The sequence below is a fragment of the Sander vitreus genome, chromosome 18, assembly GCF_031162955.1.
Source record: "Sander vitreus isolate 19-12246 chromosome 18, sanVit1, whole genome shotgun sequence".
NCBI lineage: Eukaryota > Metazoa > Chordata > Actinopteri > Perciformes > Percidae > Sander > Sander vitreus.
The window spans coordinates 4587936-4606936 of NC_135872.1; the positions used below are offsets into that span (position 1 = coordinate 4587936).

The 19001-nt window shown below is 42.3% G+C and overlaps 3 protein-coding genes across 3 annotated transcripts in view; all 3 read right to left on the reverse strand.

The window, feature by feature from the left end:
* LOC144533825 (uncharacterized) overlaps positions 1 to 3039 on the reverse strand; it is an 11298-nt gene extending 8259 nt beyond the window's left edge. The window contains exon 1 of the mRNA XM_078275391.1: positions 2979 to 3039. Within this exon, the coding sequence (XP_078131517.1) occupies positions 2979 to 3039 (61 nt within the window). The remainder of the gene's footprint in view (positions 1 to 2978) is intronic.
* A 650-nt stretch (positions 3040 to 3689) lies between these two features.
* On the reverse strand, positions 3690 to 7692 carry LOC144533826 (uncharacterized). The gene is made up of 8 exons (XM_078275392.1): positions 7602 to 7692; positions 6968 to 7294; positions 6154 to 6234; positions 5736 to 5822; positions 5609 to 5637; positions 5211 to 5270; positions 3981 to 4080; positions 3690 to 3832 (listed from the first exon to the last, which is right to left on the reverse strand). Exons 1-8 carry the CDS (start codon positions 7660 to 7662, stop codon positions 3690 to 3692), a joined length of 888 nt encoding a protein of 295 aa, XP_078131518.1. The 5' UTR covers positions 7663 to 7692.
* A 4748-nt stretch (positions 7693 to 12440) lies between these two features.
* LOC144533257 (uncharacterized) lies at positions 12441 to 16903 on the reverse strand. Its single transcript, XM_078274506.1, has 6 exons — positions 16797 to 16903; positions 15803 to 16123; positions 15385 to 15672; positions 14592 to 14684; positions 13967 to 13995; positions 12441 to 13826 (listed from the first exon to the last, which is right to left on the reverse strand). The coding sequence occupies exons 1-6, from the start codon at positions 16855 to 16857 to the stop codon at positions 13743 to 13745; spliced, it is 876 nt and encodes a 291-aa protein (XP_078130632.1). The 5' UTR covers positions 16858 to 16903; the 3' UTR covers positions 12441 to 13742.
* Positions 16904 to 19001: the final 2098 nt, after the last annotated feature.

The window sequence follows — 19001 nt, forward strand, 5'->3', positions numbered from 1 at the left end:
CGATCCAGTGAGTGCTGAAGGTCACAGGCCGATGATGCCATCAGGACCACATCATCTGCAAAAAGCAGCGATGAGATCCCCAGCCCACCGAACTGCAACCCCTCTCCACCCCGACTACGCTCGATATCCTGTCCATAAATACTACAAACAGGATTGGTGACAAAGCGCAGCCCTGGCGGAGGCCAACTCACCTGAAACGAGTCCGACTTACTGCCGAGAACCCGGACACAGCTCTCGCTTGGTCGTACAGAGATTGGATGGCCCTGAGAAGGGACCCTCACCCCTGTACTCCCGCAGCACCTCCCACAGTATCTCCCGGGCACCCGGTCATACGCCTTCTCCAGATCCACAAAACACATGTAGACTGGTTGGGCATACTCCCAGGCTCCCTCCAGGATCCTTGCGAGAGTAAAGATCTGGTCCGTTGTTCCACGACCAGGACGGAATCCGCATTGTTCCTCTTCAACCTGAGATTCGACTATCGACCGAACCCTCCTTTCCAGCACCTTGGAGTAGACTTTACCGGGGAGGCTGAGAAGTGTGATACCCCTGTAATTGGCACACACTCTCTGGTCCCCCCTTTAAAAAAGGGGAACCACCACCCCGGTCTGCCACTCCTTAGGCACCGTCCCCAGACTTCCACGCAATGTTGAAGAGGCGTGTCAACCAAGACAACCCCTCCACACCCAGAGCTTTAAGCATTTCTGGACGGATCTCATCAATTCCTGGGGCTTTGCCACTGTGGAGTTGTTTAACTACCTCAGCAACCTCCACCAGGGAAATTGATGCCAATCCCCCTCATCCTCCAGCTCTGCCTCTACCATAGAGGGCGATTAGTCGGATTTAGGAGTTCCTCAAAGTGCTCCTTCCACCGCCTCTATTACCTCCTCAGTTGAGGTCAACAGCGCCCCATCCTTACTGTACACAGCTTGGATGGTTCCCCGCTCCCTCCTGAGGTGGCGAACGGTTTTCCAGAAGTACCTTGGTGCCGACCGAAAGTCCTTCTCCATGTCTTCTCCGAACTTCTCCCACACACGCTGCTTTGCCTCTTTCACGGCAGAGGCTGCAGCCCTTCGGGCCCTTCGGTACCTTGCAACTGCCTCCGGAGTCGCTCTGGGGATAACATATCCCGAAAGACTCCTTCTTCAGTCGGACGGCTTCCCTGACCACCGGTGTCCACCACGGTGTTCGTGGGTTACCGCCCCTTGAGGCACCTAAGACCCTAAGACCACAGCTCCTCACCGCAGCTTCAGCAATGGAAACTTTGAACATTGTCCACTCAGGTTCAATGCCCCCAGCCTCCACAGGGATGCACGAAAAGTCTCGCCGGAGGTGTGAGTTGAAAGTCTGTCGGACAGGGGCCTCCTCCAGACGTTCCCAATTTACCCGCACTACCCGCTTGGGCTTACCAGGTCTGTCCAGAGTCTTCCCCCACCCCCTGACCCAACTCACCACCAGATGGTGATCGGTTGACAGCTCCGCCCCTCTCTTCACCCGAGTGTCCAAAAACATATGGCCTCAGATCAGATGAAACGATTATAAAATCGATCATTGACCTTTGGCCTAGGGTGCTCTGGGTACCAAGTACACTTATGAGCATCCCTATGTTCGAACATGGTGTTCAAGTTATAGACAATCCATGACTAGCACAGAAGTCCAACAACAAACAACCACTCTGGTTTAGATCAGGGAGGCCGTTCCTCCCAATCACGCCCTCCATGTGTCTCCATCATTACCCACGTGCGCGTTGAAGTCCCCCCCCAGCAGAACTATGGAGTCCCCGACTGGAGCCCCATGCAGGACTCCACTCAAGGTCTCCAAGAAGGCCGAATACTCTGAACTCTTGTTTGGTGCATATGCACAAACAACAGTCAGAGTTTTCCCCCCACAACCCGCAGGCGTAGGGAGGCGACCCTCTCGCCCACCGGGTTAAACTCCAACGTAGCGGCGCTCAGCCGGGGGCTTGTGAGTATCCCCACACCCGCCCGGCGCCTCACACCCTGGGCAACTCCGGAGAAGAAAAGAGTCCAACCCCTATCCAGGAGTATGGTTCCAGAACCAAGACTGTGCGTAGAGGTAAGCCCCCACCAGATCTAACCGGTAGCGCTCCACCTCCCGCACAAGTTCCGGCTCCTTTCCCCCACAGAGAGGTGACATTCCACGTCCCCCAGAGCCAGCCTCTGCTGCCCGGGTCTGGTCCGTCGAGGCCCCCTGACCTTCACTGCCACCCATGTGGCAGCGCACCCGACCCCAGCGGTTCCTCCCACAGGTGGTGGGCCCATGGGATGGAGGGATGTCCGCCACGTAGCTTTTTCGGGCTGTGCCCGACCGGGCTCCGTGGCAAACCCGGCCACCAGACGCTCGCTGACGAGCCCTCCATCTGGGCCTGGCTCCAGACGGGGGGCCCCGGGCTTCCTCCGGGCAGGGTCACTTCATCCCTTCCTCGATTTTTCATAGGATTTTTTGAACCATTCTTTGTCTGGCCCCTCACCTGAGACCACTTTGCCTTGGGAGACCCTACCAGGAGCACAAAGCTCCAGACAACACAGCCCTCAGGTTCATAGGGACACACAAACCTCTCCACCACGATAAGGTGATGGTTCCCGGAGACCTTTTATCTGCTCCCTTGTAAATGGGATAATGAGGGAATAACACACACCTGGCCATGGAACAGCTGAGCAGCCAACTGTCCCATTACTTTTGGTCCCTTAGAAAGTGGGAGGCACATATACAAACTGTTGTAATTCCTACACCGTTCACCTGATTTGGATGTAAATACCCTCAAATTAAAGCTGAAAGTCTGCAGTTAAAGCACATCTTGTTCATTTCATTTCAACTCCATTGTGGTGGTGTATAGAGCCAAAAGATTAGAATTGTGTCGATGTCCCAATATTTATGGACCTGACTGCATATATATATATATATATATATATATATATATATATATATATATATATATATGATATAAGTCTTCTTACCTGTAAAGTGAAGCAGCGGTATCAGAAATAAAGACATTTTGATCCATTTGAACTCTTCCATCGTGCTTCTCTGTGTCTCTGCTTCTTCTCTCTCTCGTTCTGATGCTCAGAACTGTTTCTAAAAATAGTGCTTTAGTCGAGAGAGACACTGCATCTACTTCCTAAAGTTAGGATGATGTCACTTCCTCATAATGACTTTTTAGGGTTAGGGGTAGGCTGTTTGAATTCTGATAGACGCCAAAAACGTTTTTTTCAATTTTCACTTTTCCATATTTAAAACGTAGTTTTCTCTCAGAGGAAAGTTAAATGTTTCTGCGTCCCATTGATCCAATCTAACGCTGCAACAAACAAACTGTATTAATCTCATGTTGAGTCTGGTGTTCACACTGTGTCCAGTCCCAGGGGGCATTTGTGACACTGACGTGTTTCACACCTAAAAAGAAGAAGAAGATGACTGAGGAAGTTGAGCGTGTGAAGATTGTTGATTAAGATAAATGTTTGCGGGGACCCAGATAGCTCAGTTGGTAGAGTGGAAGACCATATATAGAGGTGTACTCCTCGACGCAGCACGTCAACTCTGACCTGCAGCCCTTTAATGCATGTCATTATCCCTCTCTCTCCCCTTTCATGTCTTCAGTTGTCCTATCCAAATAAAGGCCCAAATAATAATATTAAAAAGATAAGTGTTTGCTGTTATGTAGCTTGTTTTCTTCAGATGTTGTTCATTAGAAACCAGACAGGATTCATGGTGATGTTTGACAGCACACATGAACACACAGGTGAAGAGTCAAACTCCTCGCCCAGCAGGATTTCACTCTTGATGTCCGTGGTGCAACATGGTGATACTGTAGCAGCTGAAAGAACACACATAAGATGAGGTTTTACTGTTAGGACAAAGAGACACTTATTGAGTTGTGTTGAAAACTACTTTAACCCCTGGAAGGTTTGGGCTCACTGAGACTAGTTTCAACAAACGGTTAAAACACTGATGAGAGTCCTGACTGAACTGAGTGAGGCGACTGGGACAGGAGAAAAAGTCAGAGGACATCTGGTGGACAGGAAGAGAATGGCAGTGAACTGGTTTGAGGAAGTGTGAATGTGTCTGGAGGGACAGAGAGACAGAATGGGACACACTGCAGAGACGACCAGTTGGACGTTTAAGATGTGTGAAATGTTTTTACATCGATATTAGATCACAGTATACCAAGGTATATAAAAGTAGTTAAAAGTAGCTCAACCTCAACAATGAAATGCTACTTATGTGTTGATGCATCAGTATTAAGGATTCACTTTCCATTATGACTCTGTTAGTACATGAAGTAAGCACAAAACACAGTAGAATGAAGTGGTGAACATTTCTTTATTTGCAGATTATATTATTATAAACTTTGAGTTAGCCAACACTAATGTAGAACAATACAGACTTTTATTTAACAACGCATCATTTATAAGGCAACAGTTCCTTTGACAGCTCCAAGACGGGTCAAACTATAGCGTACCCCTTTCGTCAAGTCTGTCCTCCCGCTAATCTGCCCCCGAAGTAGTAAAGCAAACCCCCCCCCCCCCCCTCCCCATGCAGGTAACCACAATATGGTAATCAACATGTGAATACACAATACACACGCCAAACTTTGCAAAAGGCATTCAAGCACAATGAACTGAATGCAGGACACAGCACACTTGTTTTCACCACAGATCAACACTTTCATTGACACTATCGGCCCCCCATTTAATTAACCTGGGCTAGACAGGCTTGTATCCACCCGTACCAATCAGCTAACTCTCACCCAGCTTACCCCTGAGAGTCAATAACTGTTGCTGCAGCATTAAAACCCACTCACATTGTACATATATAAACAGTGAATAGGCCTACAGACAAAACTAGACAGGAGTACACATTCAAGATTTAACAGTTTCTTTTCATATGTGACCACTTAACTCTGCGAGTTGTCAGGACCCTCCCCCGGGGTCTGAGCTCCTTAAACTGGTCCGAACCGGCTCATGTGCGATCGGAGCCCGTGGGGGTGAGGTCAGTCCAGCGCTGGAGCAACGGAGCGGTTTGGTTTGGTTTGGTTTGAAAATACTTTTGAACGTCAAAAAGAAGTAACGTCACCCAACATCGCTTAGAGCACCTTTAATGATTCTGTTTGTTATTTACAGTCTTGAACTACTCCAGTAAAAGGTGACGAGGTGATCAGTGGAGTCTGATGGAGGCAGATATGTTGGTCAAACTCCATCAGGAGGTCTGATGTTTTCATAGTTCACTGTATCATCATCTACATCATAACACACCTGTGAAAAACAACACAACACAATCAAAGACACACTTTACAATCCCAATCCCACTTCTCTGATCTGTAGGCGTCCACCGCCCCACATTTAGCTCAGGGAAATAAGAAAGAAGTTAAAGACGACAAGTACATTTCATTACACTCATTAGGAAGATGCTTTCGTTAAGATTACTGAATTCAAGACCAAAAGTAACATAGATATGTTTAACTAACATTTGCGTCACTTCACCTGTTTATTGTTGTCTCCTGTCTTCTTCTATCTAAATGTACAGTTTATAATGAAGAGTGTGTAAAGCATCAACTGTAAAAACATTTCATTATTTGGTTGTAAAAACTCACAGCGATTTTCTCCGTCTGTGTTTTCTTCTCTGAAAAGACGAGAGAAAGAGTGGACTTCAGTTTCCACAGTGAAAATCAGCTTCATCAAAACCTGTTGTTTCTAAGTTTGATCTGTGAATGTTCTCACCTTTAGCTCTCGTCCACATGTTGACCGCCACAACAATTATTATGAGAGCTGCTAAACCCACGGGCACAAAGATGATCCTCCCCCAACCTGGAGAGAGAAGGACAACATCAGAAAATAAACTTTATCAACATTTAGTTACATTAAAGTGTCGAAATGTTCCACTACATCGATGCAAATACGCAATTTTATTTCATTCTGAAAACCAGATTCCATCATTTAAAAGAGAAAAAGCAGATTAAACCAGATCTTATTAAAAGTCTCCATGTCTTTGGTTTCAGAGAAAGACTTGTACTCCAGCTTTATTCATGCTGTCACTGAGATCTTCAAAAGAAATAAATCATTATTTTAAATTTAAAAAAAATATTGAGACACTAGTTAATGTTTTTAGCATTGACTGCAGATACTGCTGTGTTGGTACCTGCTTTAATGCTGCTCTCAGTTGGTGTCCTTGGTTCTGGTGTTGTTATGGCGATGGTTGTTGTTGGTTTTGTGTCCCCACCTGAACAGATGAACACAACTCAACAACCTGTTGTGATGTAATATTAAAACTTCAAATCCATAAAATAAACTAATATTTTAGGTCATTATTCTCATCAGTTTGAAGTGACTTTAAACAGCTCAACATGTTCTCACCAGAGGCCTGCACTACGAAGCGAGATTTGGCGTTAACGAGCTAATTTCAGGTTCAACCCAGGGTTTTCTGTACTATGAAGGTGGATCACTTGTGATCGGGTTCAATCGCCGTGGTAACTTATGCTGAACGCCTAACCTGGTCGGGAGCAGGTTAGAGAGAGAGAGAGAGAGGGACAGAGAGATAGAGAGTGTGTTGCCAATGCGCACATCAGTTTGAATTATGTTTTTATATATTTTATTTGCTCTCACGATGGCTTCCCACTGCCAGGGTTGCAACTGAAATACTAGGCTAAAGCAACGGCAGTTTATGGAAAGCAACAACTGTAATTATGGTCAGATCTTGGTCCTGACTGATGGGGAAGTGATATTAATAAGCGTTGTGATTTACGCAATCCAGGACATGTTGATCTCGCTTCGTAGTGTAGGCCTCTGGTTTCTCCTCATCATCGTTCTTCTGTTCAGTCACTGGTGAAGATGGAGATATTGTGAGAAAAAGACAACAAGAGTAAAATTAACTTCATCACTGTAATCATAATTATTATGTTTCAGTATATTGTTCGAATAACTCAATTTGAAAACATTATGCTGTAAATACTCACTGGTAACAGACAGATCAACCTTAGTATGTGGACCTTGTTGTTGTCCTGATTTGTTGAACTGTCTGCAGGTGTAACGACCAGCATCCTCCTCTGTGACCTTCTTTATAACCAGAGAACAGTTCTCTGTAACACTCAGTCTGTCTGATTTAACTCTGGCTTCTTCTTTAATCTGCCCGAGTTCAAACAGCGTCACTGCGTTTCCTGAACCACTGAAGAGCCAGGTAGTACTGTCACACGTTCTCTGACCGTCTATCACATATTCACAAGGCAAAGTGACATCATATCCAGCTGTGACAGTGAAGAAGAAGAGATGGTTTTCAGCTGCTGCTGTTAAGAAGATGAGAGAAAATAAATGTCTGTTGTGTTCATAGTGTGACGATTATTTCTTTATCCTTGTTTTCCAAGAGTTCACTAAACTCACCATGTTAATGACACACAACAGATTTGTCTTAAAATAAAATTCAGCTAACAAAGTAAATTCAATAATTATGATACATTTGATTTTTAATGTGCCTTCCATACATATATATATATATATATATATATATATATATAATATATATATATATATATATATATATATATATATATATATATATATATATATATATATATATGATATAAGTCTTCTTACCTGTAAAGTGAAGCAGCGGTATCAGAAATAAAGACATTTTGATCCATTTGAACTCTTCCATCGTGCTTCTCTGTGTCTCTGCTTCTTCTCTCTCTCGTTCTGATGCTCAGAACTGTTTCTAAAATAGTGCTTTAGTCGAGAGAGACGCTGCATCTACTTCCTAAAGTTAGGATGATGTCACTTCCTCATAATGACTTTCAGGGTTAGACTGTTTGAATCTCTTATAGACACCAAACAGCCAAAAAGTTTTTTCAATTTTCACTTTTGCATTTTTTAAACGTAGTTTTCTCTCAGAGTAAAAGTTAAATGTTTCTGCGTCTATTGATCCAATCTAACGCTGCAACAAACAAACTGTATTAATCTCATGTTGAGTCTGGTGTTCACACTGTGTCCAGTCCCAGGGGGCATTTGTGAAACTGACGTGTTTCACACCTAAAAGGAAAAAAAAGATGACTGAGGAAGTTGAGCGTGTGAAGATTGTTGGTTAAGATAAGTGTTTGCAGTAATGCAGGTTGTTCTCTTCAGATGGTGTTCATTAGAAACCAGACAGGATTCATGGTGATGTTTGACAGCACACATGAACACACAGGTGAAGAGTCAAACTCCTCGCCCAGCAGGATTTCACTCTTGATGTCCGTGGTGCAACATGGTGATACTGTAGCAGCTGAAAGAACACACATAAGATGAGGTTTTACTGTCTGAGACCTGTTGGCTCCTCATTGTATCTTTGCAGTTTGTTTCTGAGAACTGAAGGAGAAGTGTTTGGGTGAGAATGAACACCAGCAGCAGAGCTCTGCAGGTTTTACCCTCTAATGAGGACAAGATAAACATCAGAAATTCAAATATTGAACACATGCGATAAATGAGCGTCTCACAGATCTTAAAAGGATAGTTCAGATTTTTCAGTTGTGGTTGTATGAGTTAATTCTCCATAGTCAGTGTGTTAGCTACAGTAGATGGCGGTCGGCACGCCCCCCGTTTGGAGAAGCAGGCAGGAGTACCGACACGTTAGTCTGTAGTCGAGGCACTAACTGTCAAGTCCGAGTAAAGTGTTGAGGCTGTGGTGTTCAAAGCCGAGTCACCAACAAAGAGTGTGAGATCAAGTCTTAATTGAGCCAAGGGTCCAGAGAATAGTGACTGGAGTCGGACTCAAGATCAAGTCCAGGAATCGAGTACTCCATCAGTGGCCCATTGAAACAGTTACAGACTAAATATATATATAAATATCTTATATAAAAATGTTAGGTTATGACACATTACACATAAAAGTAGTCAGAAACTTCATACAACTTCCGAGTTCATGAATGCTCAAGTCCAATTTCATAAATCCTCAAGTCGGAGTCCAGGCCAGAGTCAAATCATGCGTCCAGAGTCAAACTCGAATCAGAGTCCAGGACTCAAGTCTCTATTACTGCAGCACGGAAGCTAAGCAATGTACTGCTGTGGAGCTGCTGGGGCAGCAGCTAAATAAAGCTCAGCATAAATTCTTTCAGGAAGACTTCTAAGCTTCATTCACCTCTCTCTTGTTCCTAAACTATTCAGCTGATTTGGGGCGTTCACTTTTCAGCTAAACCCACCAGAATTGGCGATGAATTCTACGAGCCAATCACAGCATCGCATCCCTGCTTTAAATCTGTTCTTCTCTCTGCTGCTGTCAGTTGTCATTTCAGGCAAAGTGTGCAACCCTCTTCATCATCCACGGCACCCTGGGTCCTCTTCCGTTGGACCGCTCCTGTTGGCTCCTTATCTCCTCGTCTTCAGGCTCCCTCACCACCACCAGTGTCTAGACTCCGTCGGGGGGAAATGCCTACTCATGGCTTCTCTACCTCTACAAATTATTTACATGGCGATGGAGTCTAATCGCCAAAGACTTAATACAGTTCAACCTTGGGCATATGTAAGGGTTAATGCCCAACGAGGTGTCCATTGTCAGGTATTAATGGACGACGGCGTTTTTCATAGTCCGCTCAGCTCGTAGAACTCTTTAGCTCAACTACAAGCCAGAGAGCTAACGCTATGCTAGCAAGATCCAAAGTCAATAACATTGTGTACAGTTGACAATCAGTACAAATAACTTGACAGCAGAGATGGGAAGTAACGAAGTACAAATACTTTGTTACTGTACTCAAGTAGATTTTTCAGATATTTTTACTTTACTTTATTTTGTGGCGACTTTTTACTTTTACTCCATACATTTTATCACAAAACACAAAAAAAGTACTTTTTACTTGTTACATCATACAAAATTGGCTTGTTACTTTAGTTTCAAATAATTTCAGTGGAGTTACCGTTATTTTTCGCGTCATCAATACCGAATTCAGTCTAATTGGATGGGAATATACTGTACGTTGCACTTGACGCACTACTACAAGACGACTCGACAGATTGGGCGGCATTCATTCGCGGCAAATCATTGCGGCTTGATGGTGGTAACGTTAGCATAGTAGTATGGATGGCGACATGATTGAAAATGAAGAAAACAGAGATCCCTGAGATTCAGCAGACAAGCAGAAAGACATTCCCAATCATCCTTGGCCTTATCTGAGAGAGATGTTTGAGATAGTAGGCATCATGAATGACTCCTGGTGAATGTGCTGTGTAACTCTAAAAGTATGGGGAACTTAATTAACTTGATTAATATCTGTTTAGTAAATCATATTTTATCCTTTATTTTCTTTCCAGAAGCCATATTTGAGCACACACACATACATCCTTCCTTTAAATGTTAAGGGGAAGATTAAAAAAGAGAAACTGGATCTGTGAATTCTCACAGAATCACAGGATCAGAATCTTATTAGAGTCCCAATCTCTGTCACAATAATCATATATGTGATGTTTTGCCTATTGGCAGACATCCATTTAAAATGTAGGCAATGGCATATAAAGAGCCTTTTGTTACTCTTTGTTACTCAGACTTATCAGACTTGCACTGCTGACTGGCATTTGCTTCATACTCCAAAACCTCAGCTGAAGTTGTAAAAGCTGCTTTCAATTTTAATGCACCTGATCCAAAACCCCAATTGGTATACAAGAGTTGGCCCAACAGCAAGACATTGAAAACATTTGAACCTTTGAGTCATGTTAGGACTCTGAACTAGGAGAGCAGAGGCAAAGCTTTGCCAGCAGCAGCAGTGGGGAAGCAGCAGTGGCACCAAAAGTGGGTATGCGCTGTTTGCAGCACCATGTGGGGCGCCAAATATAGTAAAACATTTTTTTTAAAGTAATTCTTTTTTTGGTATTTTCTGTATGTGGCTGCTGTTGTGCGTTTCTAAATCATTTCTGCATTTCCTCAATGTTATTATTTTCGAGGACTAACAGGATAGAGTAGGCGCCCTGTCTCATAAGATTCCATCATAGAATGCTGACATAGAAGAGGGAGGGGGGGAGTGGGTGAACGCCGTGAGCGCAGAGCAAGCAGGTACGAGAAGTGAAGTAGAGTAGTATGGAAAAAGAAAAAAAACAAAGCAAAACAGCTGTTGGGGCGAAAAATAGAAAAAGAAAGAGGGAAAAGGAGATGACATGTTAAGGGATGTGACAGCAGTTAAATAAGTGGATGGTGAGAGGCAACAGGTAGGATTTAAAGTGTGACGTTTGAGCTTGGAGGCTTTCAAATATTCATGTTAACAGACTAGCTAGCGTTTGCTAACACTGGGAATGTAGCAGCCAAATGGGGGTTTACAGCTAGCTTAGAATATGCAAAACCGAGGTTGCTGAGCTGAAAACTGGTAAATATAAGGTAGCATGTACAATAAATGACAAGAATCTGGAAAACATAACTATTGCAATAACTCTGGTTTACCATGGAATCATGCATAGATTTGCGTAAAAATGATGATGTAAATACTCACTGGTAACAACAGACAGATCAATAGTGTCCCCACCATTTTGATTGTATCCTGGTCTGACCTGTCTGCAGGTGTAACGACCAGCATCCTTCTCTGTGACATTCTTTATAACCAGAGAACATTTCTCTGTATCACTCAGTCTGTCTGATTTTTTGGGGGGGGGGGGCGCCAAAATTGTTGCTGCATACCCCTCTGACACTGGGTAGTTGCACCCCTGGGAAGCAGGGATCAGTGAGTCATATTTAAATACGGGCCGCCTTGATGTGAGACTGATGTGTGACTGATAGAATTCTGTTAAAAGTTGCACAGAACATTACTGTTGCAACAATGAGTACACATGCACACCAATATTATTCCAAATATGACAATATTCCATTTTTGATACGTCATGTAAACATCATAATGCGGTTGGATATTCTGAATAAGGCCTTTTTCCGAATGTAGCATTTTCCGATTAAGACGTGGGATATTCCGGTATTTTTTGGGTTTTAGAGGCATTCTTTGGACATGTATACAGCGCATTCGGAATATGCGTCTCAATCTGGGTCTCTAATATCTGAATGAACAATGTGTCTTTTGCCTGCATGTCATTTCATGTAGTTCTGTTCTGTTCTGTCCATAAAGTATAGGGTGGAGGAAATGGTAATAGATCCTCGCTTGCATCATCTGAGTGAACATAACTAGTTAGTTTCCTTGTCCCTGTCTTAAGTCCCTTAAACTTTTGACTCTAAAAGTACAAAAAAATAAGAACATGCAGGAATAAAAAACAACAAAAACATACAGAACACAGAACATATTGAAACCACAAGCCTCAACATGATGACATGTCAGTTCCTCATTCTGTTGAAAGATGCACAGAAAGTTACTGTTGCAACAATTTAGCAATTTTTTTGGAAGCTGTAATTTTCCTTTTTTTGTTCTTCTGCAGCAATAATAACTGAGGCCTCTTCCCATTTATTTTGTTTTTGAGAGTTATGTCTTACATTCCTATCTGAGAAAGTATGATTTAAATGTTAACAAATATGAAGTTTCTGTGTCTGTGACAAATATCACATTAACAAAGTCAATATGCTTTCAAAATGCCACCCTTAATGGAGGGTGCGGTCGTTGATTGATATTTTCTGTCAATACATCCACCTTTTATTGTAAAAGACATGACTCTATTAGAACACGTGTATTAGTGAGAATTTGACATTTATTTTCAGTTCTAAAGAAGACAACACTGTTACTGACTCCATTCAGAACCAAAACTCATTCAAATCTACTCTGTAAATGAGTAGAAAAATACCCTACAGTTTCCTATCAACGTAGATTCAAATGAGTTTTTCTGCACACAGAGGGATACAAAGTGAGGTCATGCTTAGCTACTTACACATTGAAAGGTCATCAGACAGAAGTCGTATTCAGGAAGTTGTTAGTGCGTTCTGAAGATTTTCAGAACTGATGCAGGAAAAGATAAAATGTTCTAAAATGTACAGCAAACTAAAATTATAAAAAAAAAAAAAAAAAAAAGGCTTTAATATCTGGCTGCAAGTGAGAGTTGCTTTAAAGGTTCTGACACACCAACCCAACGACCGACCGTCGGCAGTAAAAGGCAGTTGGACTGATCAGTCTCCCAGAGTTGGTCAAAAAAGTGCCTCGGAACACACCGAAGCGACGCTGACTTAAACGTACGTTCTGCATGTGCGCGAGACGTAATACGTCTCCATAACAGCAGGCGGTGCTAATCTGTAATGTCGCCCAAAAAATGAAAACCGGCAGCTGATTGGATGAACGTGTCACGTGGGTCTGGCTTCTCCCGAATTTCAAAACAGACCATAATGGCGGCTCGTTCGGAATACAATCTCATATTTTACGAAAATAGTTCACCGAAACGTGTCTCTGAAAACATTTTAAGCGAGAAATAGGCCGTGCAGTTGCTGAATCTGTCTTCATTTCAGATCGACAAAGGTCAGTTTAAAAGATTTTTGTCAGATTTTGAGAGGTGTTCGTCATGCTCATCCCGCTCGTCATTTCTGTTTATCGGTCACTGAGTCCGACTGCCCACTGGCCCATTCAACATGTCAAATTGACCCAAATGATCGTCGACGGCTCCTCCGACTGACGATGGAACACACCGAACAGACTCGGGTCACCGACCTCGCCAGACTGTCGACTGTCGACGGCCGATAATCAGGTTGGTGTGTCAGAGCCTTAACACAACATCAACTTTGTCTTCAAAATGACGCTGTGAAGAAATGTTTAACAGCAGTGGACTCATTTCTCTGGAGAGCTGACGTCGGTGTGGAAGTTGTTGTCAGGGGAGTCTGACAGAAATAGAAGGCTCGCCAACGTTTTCATAGTTCACTGTGCCGCCATGTTCATCTCCATCACCATGCACCTGTGAAACAAAGAAACACTGGAAGTAAATGGAAGAGATCAATGTTGAACTCGAGCAGTCCATCATTGTGTAACAACGCCTCAAAGTTAAAAGATAATTATTTTCAACACCAACACAACAACAATACATCCAACACTCACGGTGTTGTCATCAGGTGCTCTACGGTTCCCTGGAATATAAACCACAGAGGAACAGTTCAGTGTGAATGTAGCGGAGTAGAAGTAGAAAGTGGCATGAAAAGAAAAGACTCAAGTAAAGTACCTCAACATTTGTACTTAAGTAAATGTACTTAGTCACATTCCACCACTGATGATGATGTTAATGACTTCTATTACATTAGCACTTTAGTTCACCTCCTGGGCACTGCCAAAGTGCTCTTGAGCAAGGCACCGAAACCCCCCCTCCCCAACCGCTCAGGGTGCCTGTCCACCACTCGCAGCCCCCCTCACTCTGACATCCCTCCATTTGTTCATGTATAAGTCCTGAGCATGTGTGTGTATTGTTGTTCTAACAGCAGAGTGTAAATTGTAATTTCCCCCCTGGGGATCAATAAAAAGTGTAAATTATTATTATTATTATTATTATAATAATGTGCAGCGTTATGCAATGCATTACTATGTATCTATTCATATATTTATTCATATTTGTACCATGTCTATGAATTGTCCTTTTATGTGCCACTCTTCGTGCCTCTTAATTGCCCCTCTGGGACAAATCAAAGTTATTTGAACTGAATTGAACAAATGTTGGTGTGAATGTGCTCACCTCGAGCTCTGAGGAGGAGAACAGTAATCACAGTCATTAGGAGGACTTCAGCCACGTGCAGAGCCAACATGATGTAGTTCCGAGCAGACCAACCTGTACCAGGTGTGGAACACAAACAACGTCAGAGAAGAAAGTTGATGACACAAAATCAGAAGCACGAGTCATGCTAAGGTCGGTCGCTCCTCCACTTTGTTCCAGACTGACATATCTGGACAGCTATTGGATGGATTGCCATGAACTGAGGATGATGCCTGCTGACGTTGGGGGGTTCCTCAGATTAATATTTTTGATTAACATCTTTACAACTGCCAATGTAAATATGCATCTACATTTTTAACTAAATCTACAGAATTTGTATGAATTACAAAAATTACATTAGGAGCAATTCTGGGTTCTTTGTCTTGCCCGAGGACACTTCGACATGGGACTGCAGGGCCAGGGGTCGAAACCACCGACCTTCCGATTGGTAGTCGATCACTCTACCACCTGAGCCACAGCTGGTAAATTGGAACATTTCCCTCCTTGTGTTTGAGGGTAAACCATGCATTTTCTGTTTGGGTTGCAGAGATAACAGCTACACCATTCATTAGCAGACACATGTAATTAGTTTGTATCACATTTTGAACCCACTTGTACTAACCCATTTGGCAATGGCTTGAATGTAACAGACGTTTATCGATATCAAAAAGTTACGCACTAAAGCTGTAAAATACATCAGATAATCAAACATATTTGTTACATCAGGATGATGTGATGTTAAACAGCTCAACATGTTCTCATTTGTTTTTCTCACCTGAGGACTGAGGAGGACTGAAGGGAAACACTTTTATAGTGGGCACGTAACCATCTGTCACTTTACACTTGAGCAACTCATACTTCTTTGAAACGTGCAGGAAATGAGAAGTCGGAAAGGAGACAGTGGCCGAGCAGCCAGACTGCGATGTTGTCACGCCTCTGTCATCTGGACCCTCAAAATAATTTTTTTTACCCTCATACAGCCACCTCACTGTGTGAGTACATCGATCATATGACGACACAGAGCAGTTAAACGTCACCGCATCACCGTCCTTCTCTTCAGTCACTGGTGATGATGGAGATATGAGAGAAAGACAACAAGAGTTAAAATGAACTTCATCACTGTGATCATAATTATTGTAATGTTTCAGTTTATTATTCCAACAAGAACGTTTGATTATGATGTAAATACTCACTGGTAACAACAGACAGATCAATAGTGTCCCCACCATTTTGATTGTATCCTGGTCTGACCTGTCTGCAGGTGTAATTACCAGCATCCTTCTCTGTGACCTTCTTTATAACCAGAGAACATTTCTCTGTAACACTCAGTCTGTCTGATTTAACTTTGGCTTCTTCGGGAATCTGCCAGCGTTCAAACAGCGTCATTGTGTTTGAACCACTGAAGGTCCAGATAGTACTGTAACACTTCTCCTCATCATCCATCACATGTTCACAAGACAACGTGACTTCATCTCCATCTCTGACAGTGAAGGACTTATATTCCCCAGCTGCTGCTGTTGTGAAAGAGAGAGAAATGTGAAATCATTTTTTTTTCGATCATATGACGACACAGAGCAGTTAAACGTCACCGTATCTGTCCTTCTGTTCAGTCACTGATAATGATGGAGATATTGTGAGAGAAAGACAAGAGTTAAATTAACTTCATCACTGTAATCATATTGTTCTAAAAATACAGTTTGAAAACACTATGATGTAAATACTCACTGGTAACAACAGACCGGTAAACCTCAGTGTCTGCTCTTCGTGGTTCTTCTGGTCTGAGCTGTGACTAACACCCTGAACCGTGACGTTCTTTATGACCAGAGAACATTTCTCTGCAACACTCTGTCTCAGTCTGTCGGATTTTGCTTCGCCGATTGCAAAAATCTGCCCTTGAATAATCAAAGCTGCTGATGCTGTGTTTCTTAATTTAAGTTCGATGCTTTTGCGCTTTTTGAAATGTTTTGTCACTTTTTTCAACGCTTTTTTAAATTCATGGTCAATAAACCGACTTTATGACAAACAAACAGGGTTTAACACAAGGGTTGACTTACTATTACTGGAAAGCAAACAGACTACTTGTCTGTCTTGGTTAAATGAAGATTAGGTAATAAAGTTAAATTAATGAAATTAATAAATTAGCTTTCTTATGTTTGTTATTTGTATACATGTTCTATGTGTCCTTACCTGTGAACTGAAGCACCAGTATCAGAAATAAAGACGTTTTAGTCCATCTGAATTCAGCCATCGTTCTTCCTCTGTGTATCTCTGCTGTTTTGATGCTCTCAACTGTCCGAGTCACTAAACTAATGCATCTCATGAGGAAATCAGTTTATATATATTATCTGCTGTTAAGAAAGAGGCACTTCCTCATTGTCTGATTTTCTTTTTCCTTTGAAGGTGGAGCAAATCAACTTCCCGTCTCCGTGATTTCCAAACAACCGTCCGCAGTGGCGTACATTGAATGCAACTGTAGCTAAATGATCCCCAATTCCCTGATCCACATGAAGGAGGTCAGAGGCCACAGCAGCCTCACAAAGATCCTGTGCAACTGGATTAAACATGTGAGGGCTGCATCTCTTCCCATCTTTCCTCTTCAGCTATTCTAAAATAAAAAAGGGGTAAAAAAAAAAAACCAAAAACCTAACAAACAAAACTTGATTACATTTTGATTCTTTACATTAATTGATTTGCCATAGTTCCTTGTGTACTTACATACATAAAGACAATGAAAAGACTGTTCTCCACCAACCATTTGCAGTGCAACAGGAAAAGACAACAGTCCGACCGATGTACACTACCGGTCAAAAGTTTGGGGTCACTTAGAAATTTCCATTCCACTCCATTCCAGACAGAATACCAGCTGAGATCAGTTGCATTGTTTGTTTTTTTAATCAGGGCAGCAGTTTTCAGATGACATTATGTGCTTACATAATTGCAAAAGGGTTCCAAAGGCACATTCTGTTTACTAATCTGATATTATTTTAAAAGGCTGACTGAGAAAACATTGGAGAACCCTTTTGCAATTATGTAAGCACATAATGTAATCTGAAAACTGCTGCCCTGGTTAAAAAAACAGGAGGGTCAACTGATCTCAGCTGGTATTCTGTCTGTAATGGAAATTTCTAAGTGACCCCAAACTTTTGACCAGTAGTGTATGTCACATGGTTGTGTGAGGTCCTGTTTTACCAGCAAAAAAACGTGTAAAAAACCCCCGAAAAGTTCCACAGGATGATTCTTCAATAATGTATTTAAAATAAAAAAGGTTACGTTGGTACAGCATAAAGAGTAAAAAAACAAAAACAAAGACCCTCCTCCAGCCGGTCACACCCTGTGATTCTTTTTCTTTTGTCCTCCTTTTCTTCTGTACCTGTTTCACATCCATCTTTAACAAGCACATCTTACTACGCTGTGTGTGTGTGTGTGTGTGTGTGTGTGTGTGTGTGTGTGTGAGGCAAACACAGCTGCTTCTCATAACCTTGATTCCCAGTCCAACAAACAATTAAGAAAACACAGCAAATCCACCAAACCATGCAAATAACGTCTACCAATAAAACCAAATGCAAAAATACACACTGCCAAAACCAAAACATGCAAAGTTGGGATCAAAATGAAAAGCTAAAGTCTAAAGTCACATACTGACACGTACAAAAGAATACATAGACTGAAATATATAAAAGCAGATAAAAACATTTTAAAAGCAGCAGCAGCTAAACACATTCTAGCCACCTAATTACCTCGAACAACCCCACTTCAGAATAACTGAACTATCTCTTTAAATAACTGGAGGTAGAGCATCAAAACTCCACCATCCCATTTTGCACAAATGCAGTGTCTGGTCTGTTCATGTTGTTCTGAAATGAAAAACTTTGTAACATGTTAGTTAGTTACTTAGTTAGTTAATACTGTCTGAGATGTATTTGCATTCATATTACGCTGCAGTAGGTAGTCATGTGCATCCACCATGAGAACTTTGACCGATTAGATGGGTAGTTTTATTTCTAACATTATTCTATCAACACAGACATTTACATCGATAGTCTGGCGTTATAGTTTATTTGCCTCGGGTGTACTGCGGAGTGGGTAAGACTGTTTTTAGTGGCAGGCTAGCAGATACTGTTGACTTGCGCTAGCCTAGCACCAGCGAACTCTGCAACTGGAAGGACTGCTTCGCTAACAGGGAGCTCCGTCTTTTCAACAGAAAACAATTATGTGCATTCAAACTACCGTTCTCGTGTACCACCGGGATACATTGGTACAGATCGGAGAATATAGACTAGATAGATAGAATATACTTTATTGTCCCCTAGGGGAAATTTGTCATGGACTCAAGAGCGCGTAGTGCATAGTAGTAGCTGCCATTACAGACAATAAATACACGTAAAAAAATAA

Coding starts and splice junctions, on each gene's coding strand:
- LOC144533826 (XM_078275392.1), bottom strand. CDS start 7,662: ATGGAAGAGTTCAAATGGATCAAAATGTCTTTATTTCTGATACCGCTG. Junction 7,295..7,601: donor ACCGCTGCTTCACTTTACAG/GTAAGAAGACTT, acceptor TCTTCTTAACAG/CAGCAGCTGAAAACCATCTC. Junction 5,823..6,153: donor TGAGAGCAGCATTAAAGCAG/GTACCAACACAG, acceptor TTCTCTCTCCAG/GTTGGGGGAGGATCATCTTT.
- LOC144533257 (XM_078274506.1), bottom strand. CDS start 16,857: ATGGCTGAATTCAGATGGACTAAAACGTCTTTATTTCTGATACTGGTG. Junction 16,124..16,796: donor ACTGGTGCTTCAGTTCACAG/GTAAGGACACAT, acceptor CTTTCACAACAG/CAGCAGCTGGGGAATATAAG. Junction 15,673..15,802: donor TGATCTGTCTGTTGTTACCA/GTGAGTATTTAC, acceptor CATCATCACCAG/TGACTGAAGAGAAGGACGGT.